The following is a 21,338-nucleotide window of genomic DNA, read 5'->3' as shown; positions in this document are numbered from 1 at the left end:
CCCCCCGTCCATCCCGGTCCGGACATGCTCTGCACACCGCGCTCGCTGCTGGGTACCACGGGCACACCCTGCGAACCCGCTCCATCGTCTGCGCGGGACCGAACCCCGAACACGGTTTCGGGGAGCGAAGCTCCGCGGGGCAGCGACTCCCACCGCGGCTCCTGCGGGCGGGTGAACACGGACACGGCCCCGGGACCGGGCGGCGCGGGGCCGCGGGCATGCGCGGGGCCGCCCCCGGCCCGCCCGGCGCCGGGCATTGGTGGCGGGGCGGTGGTGGCGGGGCCGCCGCGCCCGCCTCCCGCCGCCGCTCCCCCAGCACCGCCCGGCCAAGTTTAAACACCCCCGGCCGAGCCGCCCGGAGTTCGCGGGAGTTACCGGGACCGGCGGCAGCGGGACCGCCCCGCCCGGAGCGCGCCCGCCGCCGCCTATGCGGGAGCCGCGGGGCCGGGCGAGCCATGGACGGCGGCGGCGGAGGGGTGCCGCCCGCCCTGGAGAAGAACGCGGCGGAGCTGACGGTCATGGACGTGTACGACATCGCCTCGGCCGTGGGGCAGGAGTTTGAGCGGGTGATCGATCAGCACGGCTGCGAGGCCATCGCCCGCCTCATGCCCAAGGTGGTGCGGGTGCTGGAGATCCTGGAGGTGCTGGTGAGCCGTAACCACATCAACCCCGAGATGGAGGAGCTGCGCCTGGAGCTCGACCGCCTGCGCCTGGAGAGGATGGACCGCATCGAGAAGGAGAGGAAGCACCAGAAGGTGCGGGCGGGGACGGGGGGACGCGGCGGGGCAGCGCTGCCCCCGCCTGCCGCAGCCGCTCGGGGGAAGTCGGGCTCCGGCTCCCCCGCCGCCGTTCTCCCCCCGCCGCCGCCGGGAAAACAAAGAGCGACCCCGGTGTGCGGGCCGGGATGCCGCGGAGCCGCGGGAGCGGGCGGGGCACGCGTGCGGTACAGCCCGGGCGGGCTCACGGGCTCTGCGTGGATGCTGCCTTAGCGTCGCTGAGGCTTTGGGCGTGTTGTTGTTTTTTGTTTCCTTCCCTCCTGGAAGTTTCCTCCCTCCTTCCCTTTCTCCACCCCTTCCCCGGTCACTGCATTTCCTTCCCCTGTGCCTGGCCGATCAGGACTCCTGCTCCATCCCCTCTCCTGACGAGAGGATGGTGCTGCTTCCTGCTGGGCCAGGAAAGGTCACTGACAGGAATACACTTTCCTCTCCGGAGCTGGGAATGATTTAGCAGTCTAGTTTTCCTGGAACAGACTTCGGGTTAGACAAGTCATAGGAGAGAGATGAAGAACCAAGTGATTTCAGAGCAGAGTTAGAGCTGAAGAGTAGGGAAGAGCACTCTGCCAGATTGCTGCTCCATCCTCTGATGGCAAGATGTCCTTTGGCTTGTTTTGGGGTGATCATACCTTTCCCTGACCCCACTCCCATTAAAGCCCAAGGCAGAGAGCATTTCCATACTGTCAGCCTCTTATGGCAGGACAGCACGCTCCAGTTACTGCAGTAAAAGTGGCAGATCCACTCTTTAAACCATCCAGATAACTGATATAATAAATTATTCTTCTGGTAAATGACTATGCTAAATCATCACTGCTGCCTCATGCCATTCCTGATTCCACACAGAGAATCAGGATAAACAGGAGACAGGGGATTCTGGAAGAGAGACCCCAAATTTCAAGATTTGGCTCAACTGGATAAATCCCAATTTTATATTTTAAAAAGAGTCAGCCAAAGGATTTTTATCTAGCATATGGAAAATCTAGGATAAACCCTGAAACATTTTGCAGACAAAGTCTCAGGGCAATGTCTCTGAAAAGGAAAGTAAAAGACCTATAATGTACAAAGTCTTGATAAGTCTCAAGACTATGAAAAAAGCAGGTCTAGAGAACAGATACAAATATGTTGGATATTTACCAAAGGCTGTAGGTGAAGCAGATACTGAAGTGACCCAGTGTCATTGTACAAGTTGTTCTGTGGAGATGTTTCTGAAGTTCTTATAAGTGTTAAAAAGTTTCCTAAGCATGTCAGCTGATCTCCCTGCCAGTCAACCACCTCTGCTCTGTCAGCTACTCTGAGGGCCATGAAGTGGCTCAGGGAGAGTTTAAACAATTTACACAATCTAAACAGATTTTAACAGGAAAATAAACTGCATGATACATACCTTTTATTTTTGTTAATCAAGCTGGTTCCTAGTGCACCAGATCCCTACAGGACTGTGGTCTCTCCTCTTCCCTGTTCCAATGAGAGGGTTTGAAGACTCCTTCACAGCACAGATGCTGATAAACAGAAAAAAAATGATACTGAGAAACAGTTTTTGACCTGAAACCCTCCAAAAAAAAAAAAAATCCAGAAAAGCTTTTAGTGGTCCTTGCAAGCATCAGTTTATGAGATTTCAGCACTTAAATTTTACGTGTGAATCTGTTTTGCTTGTAAACCTGGCTCAGCACCCACTGCCTGGGGCTTCCTGAGCTGGCTGGCACTGCCTGGCCTGTGGATGTGCCTCCCTGTCTGGTACTTCCACTAATGAGGATTCAGAAGTTAATTTCTGCTCCAATTCATTGGGCTCTTCAATAGCAATAAACGACAAAGTTTGCCTAGGCAAACCTTGGGATGGCTGTGTGTTTACAGTGCAGCAACATATAAATGATATAAGTTTAGACTGGGGGTTTGTGAGCATTCTGTTTTGGTTTTATCAATATGCTTGTAAGAGTGAATGTGCTGGTTGATTGCTAAAATAGGTCACTGCGTTATTTTAGCTACAGAGTTGTAACAAGCAGCATCACTGTAAATAGTCCAGGTTTTTGGAAATATCCATTTAATTACAGATTTACTTTTCTCTCAAGATAAAGAGTTTCAAGTAAAATAGGTGATTAATGAGATTTTCTTTCCTTTTTAATGGTTGTCTGTGTAGCTTACCACACCTTTGCTATTTATTATTCCTTGCCACCTAATGTTTTCTGCAACACTTTTAGCAGCAATAGGGTAATAAATGCTGGAATAAAATGGCATTTGGACCCAAAAGTCATCAGGAACATGACTTCCCATTATCAGAGCATACATACAAAGCAGAGAGCTATCCTTTAATCTCTCAGCAGAGCTTATTTTAGCCTCGAGCTGCGCTTGGCTGGGTTGTTGTGTGAATGTGTTTTGTTGTTAGGTAGGAAAGGGGCATGTGGATGGATGTGAAAGTCAGCAGTGACTCAGCCTGGCTCCAGGGATTTGCGTGCAGCTTTTTGTCTGAAGTACATAAGTGAAAATGGAGCAGGGACTGCCCCCCACTGCAGAAGTGAGATATACAGAGAAGCTTTTGGAACGAGCAAGGTTCTAAATACAACTGTTTTCCTTAAGGACTTTCACTTTTTGTCCTGACTTGACCTTCATGAGGATTGGTGACAGCTGCTCTTGACACAGAGTGTCCCGACAAATGGGAGCTGTTTTGGCTGGCCTGGCTGCACTAAGGAGGCACCACTCAGGACATTCCAGCAGAACGATTTACATAGGAAGCAGCACTTGTGTTCATCGTGTGCACCAGGAGCTCTGCCTTTGCTGCACTGCATCACACACTCATCAGTTTACACTTGTGTTTCATAGAAGGAATTTAGCCCAGGCTGTTCTGTCAGAAGGAGCATGTCCACCCCTGAGTTCCTGGGATGGTCTGGGGGCTCTCTAACAGCTTTGCAGTTGCCTCCTGGGGTGCTGGAGGGAATTGGTGCTGGTGTTTGGTTATTTGTCCAACACAACCCCCTTAATGTGGTCCTCACAGCACAGCAGGGTATGAGGAGCCATCCTTTGGGTAACTTGCTTTGCATCAGGAATGATCCCCTTGGGTACATTCAGCATTCAACAACTTGGGCACATTCAGCATGTAGCAAAGGGGACTGTGGTGGCTGGTTTCCTGGTGGTGGCATTAGAAAAGCAGATGTCTTCTAAGAAACTCCAAGTAGTCTCATTTAATTGTTTTCCATAAGAATCAGTAGGATTATTACTAGTTTGATCTGTAAATTGTCCAGTCAAAGGCTCTTAACATGTTTTAAAATATAAATGTATTGATCTACCCTATAGGAATTAGAACTGGTGGAGGATGTCTGGAGAGGGGAAGCACAGGATCTTCTTACCCAAATTGCACAGCTGCAGGAGGAGAATAAACAACTGATGACAAACTTGTCTCACAAAGACATTAATTTCACAGAAGAGGAATTTCAGAAGCATGAAGGCAAGTTTGCTACTTCAAATTCAGTCCTTGCTTTGTTACAAAAAGCAATACTTTATCAAAATACTTTGACTGGATATTCTGGTGTGGTTTTCCCCTGTAGAGTAATTCAGATCTGGGTTTTGAAGACTTGTTTGTTTATTTATTTATTTATTTTTACCTAAATAGAAAATCTCTGAATACATGATGACACTGAAGATATGATAAAAGGTAAAGGAATGAGGGAAAGAAAACCAACTTTTTGTTTGGCTGAGAAGCATCTCTGGAAGTAAACTTTTGGTCTGTCTCTTGTATGGGTTCTCATTTTGCTGGAGGTGGATGAAACTCTGTCCAACACTGTGAAAGTTGCACTTACTCTCTCCCCAAGGCTCAGTGCTGCTCACTTACACTGGGGAAGAGCATAATGAAACCTTCAAAAAGTAAAAATTGTTAAACCTCTCAAGATACTTTTTAAAACAAATGCAATGCTTTCAAATTAGAAGTCAATTAGTGGCAAAGAAGTGGCTCAACATCAGGCTGACAAACTCCATGCAAAATTCAGAATGGCAGCAATGAGTCATAGACCATGAAGACTGACATTGTGTTATAAAGAACCAGCTCCCCCTTTGTTTTCTTTTTTTTTTCCCCTTCTTTTTTTCCCTTCCAGTGGCCATCTAGCTCCCTGCAGCTCATGTGCTTGCATTTAAATATAGCCATACTCTTCACATCCAGCCAGCCAAGCAAATGCCAGACGTGCTTTTCTTGTTATTTTTACTGTGTCTACCCATGTATGACAACACAAACAAAACCCATAAGCCCATTCCAGAGCTTATATTCTGAGATCACTGATATTCTTTGGCCAAAATATAAGGTTTAAGTGAAATCTTTTAATTTATATCAACCCCATTTAATTATTTGGATCTATTATATCAAACCTGACTGTTTTTCTTTTAGGACATATTGTCATTAATGAGCAGGGATAGATTTGCCTCAAGTGACTTGTTTGGATAGTGTCAGAAAGCAGTTCTGCTGCTCTTTTTCAGTCTCTGTCCTGTGGTTTGATGTAGAGTCCAAAGAGGCAGCATGTCAAGCTCAATCCTGTGTTAGCTGGACTAGTTTAGAGCAGACTGCAGTGCTCCTGTGTGAGCATGGTTTAGCTCTGTGATCACATCTCCCCTCAGCGCTGGCCCCGGGGATCAGCAGCTCACTGCTCACTCACCACACAGAGAGGGGTGATTTTATACAGAGAGCAGAGACCACTGATCTGGGTGTGCAAAACCTCGAGAGTCAGTCCTGACAATGAATTCTCAGAGCCTCACTTGAGTGTGAGGAAGTGTTTGTGGGTGAGGCAGAGGCAGTCCTGTGCAAACAGGAGTGTTCTGTGCAGTCTGAGCAGAGCAGGGCTCCTGTGAAAGGACCTGTGACAGCAGCACTCAAAAGGCAAGGGAGGGGATAAAGATGAGCCTGTAACACCCATGAAAGTGACTCCTCCCAAGCCCAAATTGAGCACTGCTTGAAGCTTGATGGTGCTGACTGATTGGAATATCCCAGGAAAGTGCCACATGCAAAGTTGACCCAAGTGTGTCAAACAGGATGAGCAGGCTGCTGTGCCACTGCAGAGGAGCTGCTGTCCCAGCCTGGCTGTGGTAAGGGACAGGCAACAAGATGGCAGCACTCGTGTGACCCTCCTGTGCTGCAGGACCTACAGTTCCCTTCAAAAGGGGTGCTGAACTTGTTCTGAGTGTTTAGGTAATGGTGCAGTGCCACAGGCTCTGCCTGGCACTTGGCCTGTAGTGACAGATGTTGTATGGACACAGCACTGAACAGATCACTAAACAAAAGGAATGTACTTTTTTGTTTTTCCCAGTTTCTTTTCTTTTTTCGGTGTCCTCCCCTCCAGCTGCTTTCCATTCTCTTGCTGGAACAACGCCAGGATCACAGCAAACCACAGGAAGCTGCTCATAGGATGTGCCTGGGGAAGCTGGCTGGGTGTGCCATTTAAGATCTTGCATTTATTAGAGTTTGAACCATTTAGAGATAATTATTTTACATTTAGGGCACTTAGTGATTTCCCTCTCCTCTTTCCCAGTGCCTGAGGAAATGGAAGGAGATGTGACTTTCACAAAACTCCCCACCTTTCCTTCCCCCCGCCACCATTTCCTGAAATAAAAATTGTAATGATCTGTGCACACAATTGAAGCCTTTTAGGTTCACCAAATGTTAGCAAAAAAAAAAAAAAAAGAGCACAGTGGGAGGAAAAGTAAAAGTAGTCAGCACTGAATGGTATTTTTTCCTTTAAATAGCACCTGCTATCTAGAGATCTCAAAGCATCTCACAAGTACTAATGGATACAGCTGCATTCACTACCTCCTTCTGGGTGAAACCACCAGTCTAAAGTTTCACTGCAGGCCCTCTACTTCAAGGCAAAGTTTTAGATTCTTTTGGTTTTACATACAGCCAATGTTTCAGGCCCCAGCCCCAAGGCAGGCTGCAGTGAGTGGATCCAGGAACCTGCAGTGAGGTTTTTGGGTGCAGAGAAGTACCAGACCTGTGTTGTGAGAGAGGAATGTGGATCTTTTAGAACAGTTAAGCAGCAGTTTGTGTTTGTGACACTTGTTTTCCCTGGTAGGGATGAGCTGGTACCACAGCAAAGAATTAAAATTATCCTGTGAAAAAACTAGAACCCAGAACAGCACAGAGCTGATAAAAACCAGGGTCCAGAAATAGAGCAGGCAAATGTACCACAGAATTAAAAGGGGTGAGAACGTAACACTAGAATGTGAACACCATGTCACTGACAGTTCTTTTCTGGGGTTTGACAGGAACATGTCCTGTGAACCAAATTCCTGGCCAGCCATGGCCACTGGTCCTTTTCCCAGCAGAGCAGTTCCTGTTCTCTGCAGTACCACAGCTCTGGTCCTTTAGCACTGAGGATTGGAGCTGCTGTTCCCCTGTTTGCTCTGGTCCACTCCCTACATGGGAGTCCACAGCTGCTGCAGGAGTGCACATCCACCAGTTACTCCCTTTCCTTCTCTGAGCTTTGTCCTGCTCTTCTCTATTATCCCTCAGTTCATTCTGTAGCTGACCTGTGAGCTAGAGTTCCTACAGACATGCAGCTAATTTCTCTTGTGGGAGCAACTCTGGATTTCTCTGATGGGGTAAGAACAAAACCAGGAAGTCTCAGCTGATGTTAGAAAGTAGAGTCTTTCCCAGCTGGACACATTTGATGCATACAGAGAATATTTCTGATGTGGGAGCTGCTTTAATATATTGAAAAGGAAGCAGCTTTCCAGCCTGCCCAGAGTGAGGAGTGAATTAGCACCACTTGCAGTTCATAAATGGAAGAAGCTGAAGACCCACATAACAAAATGAATACAGATAGCAGCAGACCCTGAATTTGAGCTCCTGCTTGGGCTGGGCTTTGGCCAGAGGAGCCACACACTGCCCTGGCAGGGTTTTCATCTTCAAGGATGCTGTGCAATGTGATTTCATGTGATAGCTCAGGACCATCAAACTGCACATCTCTGTGCCAGTCTCAGGGAAGGAGATTCATCATCTCACCAAGGTAAAACCTCTGCTCTGTGTCTGCTCTCAAGAGTCCATCACTGCAGTACCAGATCCAAGTTATCTCTGTAATGGCAAATAGAATAATGTGTCCTGTGGTTTATGACATTTCCTAATGATTAATTGGTCAGACTTAAGGTTAGTCTAACCCCTTCTTTATTTTCAGACAAGATTGGTGTTGGATTCTTGGCAATGTTCCAAACTCCTTTCACCAGTGAAATGCTATCAAGTATTCTTCTCTCAAGTGCAGTTACTCTAAATATGAATTACTACACAATAGGATGGGAAAAGGGTGGCAAAAAATGAGGAGAAAATATGTGACCATGATTCAGACTAAATTTTGGTTCTGCATTCAGGGTGGGGGTACCCTCTGAAGGTCCCGTTTCATCTTCTTTTCACCAAACACAAAGCTGGATTTCAACTAAAAATCTAGTTCAAAAACTGGATTTCAACTAAAAATCAATCTTCTCAGCTGGTTTGGATCCAGATGCAATCCGCAACAGTGATGTGTTGTTTACATCTTACTGAAGATCCAGACCATCTTTTTTACAATTTTCACAAGGCCTTGGCCAGCTGATTCCAGAGATAATCACACAGATAACCAAGCTCCCTGAGGCACAGTATGAACATTGATGTAAAACTGCTAAGGCAGGAAGATGCAGCAGTGTCACTCACTGTTATAAATGTTTCTGAGGACTGTCAGTTCCTTTTTTAAAGAGTCTCTTTGTGGTGGCTTTATGGAGTGGATTCTGTCATCAGTGTTCTCTGTTACCCTTGAGGTAACCTCTAAAGCATCTCTGTAATTCTACCAGCAGGCAACTTCCAGAGTCTACTTAAGTATTTCTCATTGCTATTGTTCTCAGCCTCAGCAGCTCCTGACTGTCCTTAGTTTGTGTTCTGTGTTCTTTTTTTAACCAGGGATGTCAGAGAGAGAACGGCAAGTCATGAAGAAGCTGAAGGAAGTGGTAGATAAACAGAGGGATGAAATCAGGGCAAAGGACCGTGAACTTGGACTTAAAAATGAGGATATAGAGGCTGTAAGTGGTTCCTTACAGCTTATTCTTTTCCTATTTCTCTTCTTTCTCACCCACACCTCCATAGCCTGGTTTTGAGTTTGAAGTTAATACAGAAAATATAAATAGTGCTGGATTAATAGCCCTGCAACTGATGTATCCAGCAGAGCTGTGGAGTGTCCAGAACGGTCAGGCTTCAGTGTAGTCCCACACCAGGGATGCAGTGTGGATCATCTCTGCACGAGAAGGGCACTGCCCAGCCCAATGCTCAGCCCAAGCCTGTTCAGATGAGTCACAGACTCCACTGTGACTCCAGGCATGACATGAGATTTGGCACTTGCTGTGGAATGACCTCCTTACCCATATTTTGCTTCCCATTCCTCACACTGCCTCATGTCCTTAGGCCATGGGACTTTCCTGGTGCTGGTAAGGCCAGGCCTAAGTGATCTCTGCTCTGCCCAAGTGCCTCTGGCAGGTGCTGCCTTTCGAGTTGGGGCTGTCCACACACACCCAGCAGGTCACATCCTGCCTTAGGAGAGAGCCCTGGAGCTGAAAGCAAAGTACTTCTAAACTGAACACTGAGGATTCCTCTGTCTTGTCGTTCTTCTCCCCTGGGTTAAGATTTGATTCAGAATCCCATAAGCCACCCTATCCTTGAATTAATATCAGAAGTGATGGATTTGGTTTTATCTGAAAATCTCCCTGTGCTAGGGGAATTTACTCTAGAAATCGATTAAATTTGGGTGACTGGAACTGTAGTAGAAAATTAGATATTAGAAAAACTAATCTGGGGGTGAGGAGAGGGGGGGAATTTTTCAGACTAAATGCAACAGGAACCCACTGCTTCAAGATGATGTTTGGGGCTGGGCCATGATGGCTCATGGCACACTGAGCTCTTGCATGGATGTTTTGCAGCTTCAGCAGCAGCAGAACAGGCTGATGAAAATTAACCACGACCTGCGGCACCGGATCACGGTGGTTGAGGCGCAGGGGAAGGCGCTGATCGAGCAGAAGGTGGAGCTGGAAGCGTATCTGCAAACCAAGGAGCAGGAGATGGGCAACCTGAGAGCAGAGCTGGGCAAGCTCAGAGAAAAGCTGCAGGGTGAGGACAGCCAGGCCAGCCAAAATGGGGAGGAAGTAAAGGTAAGAGGCACTTTGGATCACTTTTTAAACAGCCTTTTAAAAAGCTTTGGACTTTGTAGCAAGTACCTCTTTGTGTTTTGGCAGAGTTGTGGTAGTGAGTTTGCTTCATTTTCTTTGTACACACCTACCCCTTCCCCCTGAGGAAAACAAACCAACAAACCTATCCCTTGGTCTGGGTTTTCAAAAGACAAACAGCCAACAGTAGCTTCAGCTTTGCCAGGTCTGCAAATATTCAAGGCCAGATGGGCACAGGGGTGCTTGGGGGTGATGGTGGAACAGTGGAACAGAAACTGCCAGAAGTGGTCCCAGAGTCGGGGCAGAGCTCTGCACACCTGGTCCCCGCAGTTCTTATGGCACTTCAGATCAGTCAGGATTAAGCTGGCTAAGTGCTACCACATCAACATATAAATATTTCAAGGCACTTTCTAGAGGAACTAACTTTGGCCTTATTTCTGCTTTTGCTTCCTATTAGAATTTGTGCAGTGAAGTGTTGTGAGCACAGATGTTCATGAAAAGCAAACTTTCCTGCTGGCAGAGCCAGGTTCTTGCAGAACAGGCAAAGTGACAGTCTGCAAATGGAGCTGGGCTGAGATCAGAGCAGCAGGAATGCAAATTTGAGGGGAGCTTCCTGAGAAAAAGATGCAGTGATCTGTTGATCCCTTAGTCCTCTTTATGGTTCCTAGTATTTTCCTTTGTGCCTGTGACATTACTTTTTTATTCCTGAAGCAAATGTAGTGCATTTCCCCCTCCTAATGATGCTCTTAGCAGAGCAGGAAATGCAATAAGGGGTGTCATGATATTTAAGAACTTAGAGGAGCTCTGTCACACAGAGCTGTTCAGCTTAATGCACTGGTAAGAGCTCCACAGTGTAAATGCCTGACAGACTGCAGCAGAAAGTGAAACATCCAGTGAAACATCCATTTCACTGGCAATAGGCAGGAACACACATCAAAAAGGAGAGACAAGGTCTGATGGGGTACCTTGGTCCCCTGGGAATGTGACAGCCAGTGTTGTGTTAACATGTCACTGCTGAGTTGGACAAGCACTGTATTAATAATGAAAAGGATTATTTCATTGCTGTTAATTCAGCCAGGACACCCAGCTTTGTAAACAGGGCTGGGGAGCCCAGGCCTGGAGCCAGCAGGAGTGAAAGTGTCCTCAGTGTCTGCAGAGAAAGGATGCATTCTTCACCTCTCTCTAACTCATCAGTTCCATGGCAATGGTGCCTCTTCTAATTAGAGCCGTCCCTGCTCCCTCTGGCAGGACACTGCTCCCACAGGAACTGCAGTGGCAAGCAGAAAGTGGAATAGATGCATGCAATGGAATGGACATTGCTGGTTGGCCTCAGTCAAGGACATTTGCATCGGGTACAGGCTGCTCAGTCTTTGCTGGTTTGAGCCAAATCTAGCAAAAATAGCTTCTTTGGGCAGAGATATGGGACAAATACACAACCAAAAGAAGAGACACCAGCTCAGACCTGTACCTAGCGGGTGAAGAGGAGGAAAAGTGTTTGGGTAATTTCCTTTGAACCTCTTGTTGCATCAATCTTTATTCCATGTAGTCTGGGCAAAGGAATGTGTTTGGATGGAAAGGGCGATCAAACAGTGCCCAAGTGAGCATCACTCTGCTGCCTCATCCCTGCAGGACAGGCACTGAAATTCACCTGAAATTCACCTTGCACCAGCCTTAGCCAAGTTCAGCCTGAAATCATGGATCAGTGTATGGAAAACACAGGAGCTTAGAAGAGGGTAGAGTCAGGATTACAAAAAATGGACTGTGTAGGAATTTCACTTCTCAACTCCTCAAATTTCCAGCAAGCTGTCAGTGCCACACAGGAGCTCTGAGACTCTGATCTCTGCATCCTTCCACGAGACCGAGTGGCTGACCTGGCTGCTGGCAGCTCTGATTTCATGTGCTGGCCTTTATCAGTCCTTGCAAAAAAAAATCACATTTCAAATGGACTTTGCTACATTTCAAATGTATTTTCCTGGAACAGAGTGTCCTGCCTTTATTTGTATTGTTATAAATCCTGCCTCTTAAGGCTTGGAGCTGCTTTTCAGAATCTCAGTTCCAAGTACCCTTCCCAGAACCTTGTGATTTTTCATCATTGTATGTTTACATTAGAAGAAGACACTTCTTTGTGGGGGGAGCTGGAAAGAACTGTATGACCTTTGTCATGCCAGTTTTTCAGTGTTTAGATAAAAAACTGATGTTTGATTTACACTATTTGTTAAAAGTATGAATTCCTAAAACTGACTTATCAAAAGGTGGACATTTGAATTGGACAGTGAATTTAAAGACCACATTTCACTCCCTAGGCAGAACCAAACAATGATGATTGTCTCTCTGAGTCAGAAAAAATGGCAATGGACTTAAAAGATCCCAATCGCCCAAGATTCACCCTGCAGGAGCTCCGGGATGTTCTTCACGAGAGGAATGAACTGAAATCTAGAGTGTTTTTGCTTCAGGAGGAACTTTTATATTACAAAAGGTGGGTTACATCTCCTCTCCTGTTGGATGATATACTCAGGGAGCCACAGGGCAGGTGTAGAAACAATAAATGTGCTCTGAAGTTCTGTCCAAGTTCGTGTTCCTGCAAAGGCTTGTGCAGAGACTGTAAGAATGCAGCCTCAGTTGGAGCCCCGTACCTCAAACTTGTTCTTCCCTAACTCCCTGCTCTGCCCCGAATCCTAGAAAGATTACAAACATCTAATACATTTGAACTTCAAAAAATGAGAATAGGAGTGGGTCTAAAATGAAAATTCTAGACCTTTTATTTAATCCATTCCTCTTCTCCCTCTCCTTGTCACAATGAGAAGAAAATATTTAATGGAGTCTCAGTTCTTGCTGCTGATCTTTGGTTGATAAAAAATTTTCAATTGATCTGAATGGGTTTTGAACAGATCTTTTTGCATTCCTACATCAACAGTGCTACCTCAGATTGAATTGTAGATCTCAAAGTGCTTCCATGGCTTGGGAGGAGAACATTAATTATCTTTTCTTTCTTTCAAGTGAGGAAATAGAAGAAGAAACTAGATCCCCACAGCCTACACCCATAATTCAGCCAAAACCCTCAACTCAGCCTGAATCTGGAATCAAACGACTGTAAGTAGCATATTTACTAAGCATACTGGGTACAGTCTGTAAATACCAAATGTTTCTTATGCATAGGACAATTTTAAAGACTTTTAAAAATTCAGATAACCACATTCCTACTGTATATGAGAGACACGCTGAATGAGTACTTGGCAGATGTAAAACAACAGTTGGTTTTGGCCAAAACTTTTGTCTAGATCTGAGACAACTTTCAGTCTTGGATTATCATTTTCCCATGACCTCACTGTGTCCATTTCCCTGTTGACTGAAGCCTTTAAACCTGACTTGCACTATGTGGGCAGCACAAAACCCTTCTGTTTGCTGAGCAAATTTGCTGCTGAGAGGATGGGCACTTGCTTGGCTAGAAGAACCCCACCTTTTTCTGAAATATGAATGCTGCTGTTGGCACCAAAGCTTACTGCCAGAGATGTGCTGTTACTAGAGTATCACTTAATTATAAAATCACTGTGTTGGCCAGTCCTTTTCTCTGTTGAAACTCCCCCCTGTACATTTATTTATTCCAACTTAAGTCTTCTCACAGCAACTCTTTAGATTTTTGTGATACCAGAAGCGTAACTTTTTAAACTGCATAAGTGATTTTGGAACTGTTGTTTCCATATAAAGAGTTCTTCCATCCTGTCCCCATGTCCACAACCTTCAGTCCTTGTTTAGTAACAGCAGCAGCCCTGTGAGAGTAAATTCCATAGGAAGATCTGGACTGACCCAAAACACCAGGGAGTCAGGAGGGCACTGTTGATTATTTGAAGTAGACTGCAACTTTCTGCCTGTGCTGAGAGAAACCTTCCTCTCACATGAGTAGAAAATACACTTTGAGTTTGGATTTCAGTTTTCATTCTGTGGCTGTGGTGATTATGATGATGATCATATTGTGTCGCACAATATATTAACTGTAAAGTTTCTTTTACATTTCTTTTAGAGTTTTTAAAAGCTAATTCTGTTGTAGGTAACAGTTTTCAGGTTTGTCTCATTCTTGCAGCCTGTCTGGATAGGATTTCTCTGGTGGGGTTTTATTTTCCTTCCCTCCTCCCGTCTCTGTGTGTTGTGAACACTGTGCTTGTAGTTGGGCTTGAAAAAGTCAGGAAATGTCACTGCTGGGCAAACCAGAGAAGCCAGTGTAGTTTCTGTCCTGTCCCAACACCCTCCTGCCCCAGCTGCAGTCCCTGCCTGCTGTGAGGTGTCTCCAGAGCTCCCTTCTCCCTCCCCAGGGTCCCTCTGGCTGCCTGGGGAACACCTGGCAACATGAGCTGTGCCCAGTGATGTGATGAAAACTTCCAGTGCTGCTCTCTGCATGCAGAGTGCCTTTACAGAGGAAAGTGGGGTTGCTTTTCCCTCCCTTTCACAATTTTTCTCCTGATTAAACAAAAAGCTGAAGTACAAAAATAGGAGCCCTCTCAAGGGGAGTTTTATGCTTGCCTGTGCAATGTGCCCTTTTTGCCTTCATCACACAGAGTCTGGGGGAATGAGCCATATGGATGTGTAGCCTGTGCCATCCAAGATGTGCTCAGGTGATTCAGTGCTGCAAGTCCATAACAAAAGGAAAACAGAAGCTACAAAAATCAGCTTTTTTTCTGGGTTGGCACGTTTGGGGCAAACTCTTGAGTTCTCATCTCAGACTGCCTGACTCGAACATTTGTCTCTCCCACATCACATGACAGATTTTTAATGAAATAATGTAACCAGGAGGCTTTACTGAGGAGGAAAAGTCCAAGGATTAAAAATGCTCCCTCTGTTTGGAGCAGAAAACACCCTTTTGTTTTCTCCTTAAGACTACGTGCTTGTTTGTCACTGATGTCATGCCTCAAGCAGCCAGGAGTTTTCTTCCTATTCTTGCAGTCTACAAAAGCTGGTGTGTCTGTCAGCTCTGCAGCTCAGGATGTGCCATATTGCACAAAAATAGAAATCCTGGCTGCTGCTAAAGATCCAACAGTGCTTGCCCATTTGTTTTCAATTTTAACCTCAGAACAGCAGTTAGTGAGCTGGGGAGAGCTGTATTTGGTCACAAGTGAAATGTCTCTCACGATTTCAACTTAATCTTTAATTGACATTAGTCCACAGTTCAAAAAAATATTTGGCACAAGGGAGAACCTGTGAGGAGAATCCTTAGACAGACAGAGGGTGTTGCAGGTACGGATGGAGGTGTGCTGGCAGGGCTGTGTGGGGCTGGCTGGGCACAGAGCACTCGGCTCTCTCAGCCTCTGTGCTGCATGGAGTGGCTAATGCTCAGTGGAAGTGCTGAACCCTCACAAAGAACCCGTCTTGCTGCGAGCCAGCTCCTAAATGCTGCTGCCAGAGCAGCTGCAAGGTTTCCCAAAAGCATTCAGCTGCCTGCAGTTGGCATCTTTCTGCATGAGAAGTAACACAAGTTCCTTTGGAACAGACACACAGGCCCTTTAACCACGGAGCTTCCTAGGAGGTTATTTCAAGAGTTCACCTGCAATACTGGTTTTTAACTTGAAAATATCAACTGTTACCCTTGTGGAATCTTTAACTGTAATGCTGGTCCTCTCTAACCCTGTGCCAATCCAGTAGTCACAGCAGAGTCCTGTTTTGTATTTCTTAACACACACCTTCATCCTTCATTTCATTGTGTCTGTGCCTGTTTGTCTCTTGGAACAAAAATGTGCACTCTGCTCTGCATTGCTAGAGGTGGTCATACCTTCATGAAACCCAACCCAGGTTGCAGGCTGCCTCACAACAGGAAAGTGGTATCTTTTAGAAATCCAAAAGCAATTGAAACTGTTACAATAACTGGTTTTTCTGAGCAAGAGTTTTTCACTGAGGAGAGCTGTCTTGGGTGATGCAGATGCCCCTCTCCCTGTAACGTGTCCTGTGTTGTAATTCAAAGTAACCCCATGTATCATGTTTGCCTGTTTTCTTTTTAATGGAATGCCTTTTCTTTCCCTTGCTCCAGTCTTATCTCTTCTGTGTCTGTACTTTCCTGACCAGGATCTTTACAGCCATAATGCCCATGGTAGCAGCTGGATTGATTCCAGACGATCCCACATTGCAGCCAATAAGAAGACTTGTGTCCCTTGTAGGATTTTTTTTTAAATGTTTGGTACTGTGGTTTCCTCTTGCATGACCCTGTGTTAACAAACACTGCTGGTTGCATTCTCCTGGCTGCCAGTGGGATCCCAGAGGATCAAAGTGCCAATCAGAATGACCAGTCAGTGTCAGTACTTATCCCAGTCCTCCATGCTCATCCTCAAGCTGACATGTTATCACCCTTTGCCTTAATGTTGCCACACTAAACCAATCATTATTCCTTGGAAAATCGGTGCAATATGGAGTTTTAACCAGCATCTGTTAATCTGCTTCCTAAGCAAGGCTATTCACAGTTCTCACCAGTGCTCTTTGAGAAACTCGTTTCTAATAATTTGTTACAATCATTAGTTAGAGTTACAGAATGGAGAGGCTGATTTCCACATTAATTTCCACTGTTAATTACAGGCTGTTGCTTTCATGTCTTTCTATCTATGCCCTGTATATTTTGTCTCTAATTATGTATTTTGGAATAGAGTGTAAACTCTTCATAATCAATTCTGTCATCCAATTCTTGGCTCTCCCTGGAAGACATACTGATAATTGTTAATTCAAAGTCTCTTTGCATTAGAACTGCTGCTTTAGCAATCTTTATATTTACAGCAATGACACAGTTTCCTCTCCACACAGACAGGCTTTTTCCAAACATCCTCCATGAGAATTTTCTAAGCATAATAACAATTTTCATTGTTTCAGAAGGAATTTTAAAAGTTGAACCCTTTAGAGATTTACGAACTTCTTTTTCTCCTGCTTAATTTCCTGATAAAGTGAAAAATTACTGAGCTTTGAAAATGACTGTATAAACACAGCAGTCCTTTGTGTGAGCTTCCAGACAGTAACCCTGAGCAGGCAGAACCAAATGTGCTCTGTAGAAAGGCTTGGTCACTAAACACTCCTTTTATCAGCTGGAGCTGGCTCTGGCCCTGAAAATATTCAGTATATGTGTGTGAACTCATGAGCTCCTGTGATGAAGGTGCTAGAAAAGTATGAGGCTAATTAAGTGCAAAATACTTATTTCACTATTAAGGCTGCACATTTGAAGCCAGGAAATGCAAAAGTTCAGGTTCTGCTGGCACTGTTATTTATGTGCATTTAACTTGTGTAGTGGTTTATTGCCCTTTCTAAACAACAAGTAATTATTCTTAATATTCTCAGAGTTATTACCATCCAGCCTCCTGTGTATTGAGAGACATGGAAGGTCAAACTCCCTGCTCTGCACAAGGCAGCTGGGAGGGCTGGGATCGTGGTGCTGAGGGGGATGAAGGGAGAGTGGGAATTGGGAGAATGCTGAGGAAGGTGAGCAGGGGTCAGGTTTATGCCCTGACCAGTATTCCAGCCCCTGACAAAGCTGAGGTTCTATTGGCACAATCCCTTACTGGGTAGCATTTAGCAGTTCCTGTCCTGGATTACAGCTGTGTGGATCACAGCACCGAGACCAAAGGGATCCACAGCCAACTCAGTGCTTTGGTAGCTGGAACCACAACTTTTGCATTTCTCAGCAGGCCTGAACACTGCACTAATACACCTCTTGTACTGAACCCACAACGAACACTGAATTTGCCTAATCCAGTAACTTCATCCCATACAAATAAAACAATACTAAGGATTTTTCCAGCTATATATTTTATGTGTATTAAATGGCTGTTGGTTCATGTACGTCATTATCTTAGAGCACCCGAGCTGTGTGACAGGAAATGACGTGCACACTTGTGTGCATTTGTTTAGAGCCTTCATCCTGCAAACTCTCATGCACATAGGTGCATTTATTCATTCCTTTTTGCAGGAATCAAGTCTATGTATCAAAACCTCTACACTGGGAAAAAATGTGGAGACTTATTTTCTTATCTTGTGAACTTCCCTGCTGACAACCATAAAAAAATTATATTTCTGCACTGTGGTAAAAGATACAGATTTAATGCCAAAGATACCACTTTACTTATGCCAAGAAACTAACCTGGATCATCTGGCTTCGTTACCTGAGAGCTGGGGAAGGGGGAACCCACATCTAAATGATACCTGCACCTTGTAGAGTCAACAGCATTTAGAGCTTATCTGAAGCTTCTGTAGCCAAACTGCTTGAGATTGCAATGACTCCACCCCTAACAACATTCTGACATGCACTCCCATCAGGCCGCTCTGCCTTGATTTTCTGCAGATGCAAACAGAGTTTTTTGCTCGGTGTTTTGTTGTGCTGTGCATTGGGGTGGGTGTTTGAAGTGCTTTCAGGATGGTAAACACTGTTCTTTCTTTTCCCTCCCTCCCTCACTGCTCCCATCCCGGAAGGTTTAGTTTCTTCTCTCGTGATAAAAAACGTATGCAGGCATCACAGAAAAATGTCCACTTCCAGGAAACTTTTGGACAATGGTCACATTCAAACAGAGATGACTCTTACATGGAACAAGGACAAGAAGCCCTGCAACACCTGTGACTAAACCCCTGAGGTGTTTGGTTTGCTGCAGTAGATCTCGACAGTCTCGTAACAAGAAGCTTCTGTAAACCATCGCGGCAGCTCGTCACTTTTACTTGCCTTGCACACCTTGGGGGTTATTTCAGACTCTCCAAAAGGGACCCCTCACTGTTCACTTGGTGACTGTTTGCTGCAAACAGGAACCCAGGCTTTGTAGTAACAGTTGCTGACACCCTGGGACATGGAAGCTTCTAGATGACTTGTTTTGTGCTGAATAACAAGTCTATGATCTTGTTCATGCATTAACTACAGTAACACAAGCTTCTTTAAACCAAAAAAGGACCTCTGCCATTATTAGAAGTTTGTTTGCAGTGTATATCTAGTAAAGGGCAAAGACTCTTCTACACTGTTTGTTAACACTACTGGTTGTTTGCTTTTTATTTCTGTAAGAATTATTTCAAGAGGGATATGACAGCTGGACGCCCTTGGAGGCAGCCCACAGCTCTGCTGTGTCCTGTCAGTGCTGCTGGCATGGGCATCTTGCAGAATCACCCCTTGGAAACCCACCTGGCACAGTGATAACTGGAGTAGCCTTGAGAGGGACAGTGAGTGTACATTTCCCTTGTGCTTACAGTGCCTAAAGCATGAAGAGCCAATGTACGAGGTGAGCGTGCCTTGTGTTCTGCAGTATTAATGGAAAACAAATTGCCTACAGGGAGGAATCCTAACTCTTGAATTTTTCCCTTCTTACCAGAGACTTCCTCACAGTGTAGCAGGCAGCTGCTGTAAAAGAATTAGGTCTTTCCCACAGACAGGTTTTTAATTAAGTCACACTTCAGTTTCCTGTCTAGGTAAGACTGCCCAGCTTCAGAGGGAAACACATCCTCAACTGGCTGACATGAACTATTTCACTGACCTAGACATGACCCCAACCTTTTCTCTTGACTAAACACTACGTGGGCAGAGCAGATGAATTCTGTGTGTGAAGCTGCTCCTCTGGTGGTGGCAGATGTCTGGGTAGCCCCTGTTACAGGGCTGAACTTGCCAGTAACAGCCCAGCAGCCAACCCCAAGGGCTGGGGCTGGATCTGCTTTGCAGCTGAGCTGGTGAGACCCCAGGCCTGACCGAGGTTGTCCTTCCAAAACTAAAACCTCACAGCAACAGTGCTGTGGACTCAGTGCCAGTGCACTCCCCACCTCTGCTCCACACACTCCACGAGGAGCCTGACCAGGAGGGAGAGGGAGCATGAATCCATGGCTCTGTGTGAGGACAGGGCTGAGGTGTCTCCGTGGCCTTGGCCCTGGCTGGGAAGGTCCATGCTGGAAACCACTGCTCGTGGGGAAGATCTTGTGCCAGCAGGGCCATGGGCAGCTTCTGCATGAGAAACTCAGTGCCAGAGGCTGGGAGCTGCTGTTGGCACCACACCCCCTGCTGCTCCACCTACTCTCTAGAGCCTCTTCTCAGGAGGGGCACCAAGGACAGGAAATACAGCTCAGGCCAGAGCAAAGTTCCAACTCTCCAGGTACTGAGTGTAGGAGGAACTCTCAAAGGCCTCCAGAGGGCTTCGTGCAGACCAGTTGTTTTTATTACAGGGTGATCCAAGAGTGGATTTTTAATGTGTGTGAGCAGCATCTGTAGTAAAACCCTGTCAGTAAAACCTCTCCTTGCAGTGGTGGGCTGTGTGCTGTCCTGCTTCTGGCTGTAATTGCTTCATTCCAACGTGGACCTTCTGTGTGTTCTAGATAGGGAAAGTGTTTACTGTGCCCCCCTGGTGCCACTGCAGCTCGGGGCGGGGGGACACGTGGTCTTATATGGGACATGGTGATCAGAGTCTAATGTGGGTATGGGCTAGATGTGTTTTTGCCTGGTTATGTTTTGGTAACATCCTTAAAACAGCAGCACTTCTCCCCTCCTCTGAAAAGCAACTCTTAAATGGGGGGAGTGTCTTCATTTAATGATACTTAAATTGCCAGGATCTGTCTTCACTTCCATATAAGAAAACAAAAAGTGCAGTACAGTCATACCAGGCAGTTAAATTGTGGATGACCCCATGGAGTCTGTCCCGAGTGCAGTTCAGTCGTGTGGCTCATTCAGAAGGGATACAGTGAGCAGAAACAACGCAGGAACGTGGGCCTGAGTAAGCAGATCCCTTTGGAAATCAGCTGAGAGCAATGAGCTGGGATAATGGAGCTTCACAGACCCAAGCTAAGCTGGTGCAGCACAAAGGAAATCTCCAGGCCTGGTGCACGTCCAGCGGAGCCCGGGGCTCTGTCGGGCCAGCTCTGCAGCCAACACCAAACTGCAGGAGGCAGGACAGCCTTCCCACATCTCTGCAGCATTACCTCAACCCCTCACAGCTCCTCCTGACCCGCTGGCATTAACCACTCGTTCTCATGTTTGCAATGTTGCATCCACACACCCCAAGTGCCATCGGGAAGGATGGCGCAGAGGGAAGCGGTTGTAAAGATCTGAAGATCTGACATGTATTGTTTGTCAATATTCAAGGAAAACCTGCTTTTAGAAAAGGGGCCAGGATGCTGGCAGGTTAGGGGTGTAACAATCCTGCCTGCCAAGTGCAGGATCACTGACATTTTTTGGGTTGGTTAATTTTTTTTTTGGTTGGGCAGTAAATCACTTTAACAGTTTAATAAATATTTCTGTAAAACACATATTTCTGCAAGACTTGTGTCTTTTTTTTTTTTTTTTTTTTTTTTTTTGTGGAAAGTAATACCATCCATTCTTGGGGATGCAGCTTATGGATCTGTCTGTGTACAACTTAATGGAAATACAGCCTCAAACCAGACAAGGTTTAGGACAGAGCCATTCCAAGATTGATGAAGTACATTTTAAAATACATTACACATTTAGGA

The 21,338-nt window shown here is 45.8% G+C and overlaps 1 protein-coding gene across 4 annotated transcripts; it reads left to right on the top strand.

The window, feature by feature from the left end:
* The first annotated feature begins 205 nt into the window (after nt 1–205).
* Nucleotides 206–21,137, top strand: RILPL1 (Rab interacting lysosomal protein like 1). Of its 4 annotated transcripts, none has more exons than XM_030285509.4 (8): nt 206–755; nt 4,056–4,206; nt 8,665–8,783; nt 9,675–9,902; nt 12,221–12,393; nt 12,915–13,007; nt 15,966–16,053; nt 18,345–21,137. In XM_030285509.4, the coding sequence occupies exons 1-8, from the start codon at nt 219–221 to the stop codon at nt 18,348–18,350; spliced, it is 1,395 nt and encodes a 464-aa protein (XP_030141369.4). In that variant the 5' UTR covers nt 206–218; the 3' UTR covers nt 18,351–21,137. The 4 variants fall into 4 exon arrangements, with proteins under 4 accessions (XP_030141369.4, XP_030141370.4, XP_072792110.1 ...); XM_030285510.4 differs by lacking the exon at nt 15,966–16,053 and adding an exon at nt 15,068–15,143 and having other exon boundaries at nt 18,345–18,456; XM_072936009.1 differs by lacking the exon at nt 18,345–21,137 and adding an exon at nt 15,068–15,143 and having other exon boundaries at nt 15,966–15,984.
* The last annotated feature ends 201 nt before the right edge of the window (nt 21,138–21,338 follow it).

Source organism: Taeniopygia guttata, chromosome 15 (genome assembly GCF_048771995.1).
Source record: "Taeniopygia guttata chromosome 15, bTaeGut7.mat, whole genome shotgun sequence".
NCBI lineage: Eukaryota > Metazoa > Chordata > Aves > Passeriformes > Estrildidae > Taeniopygia > Taeniopygia guttata.
The sequence above is the reverse complement of the archived record's forward strand: the minus strand, read 5'-3'. Positions and strand labels throughout refer to the sequence as shown.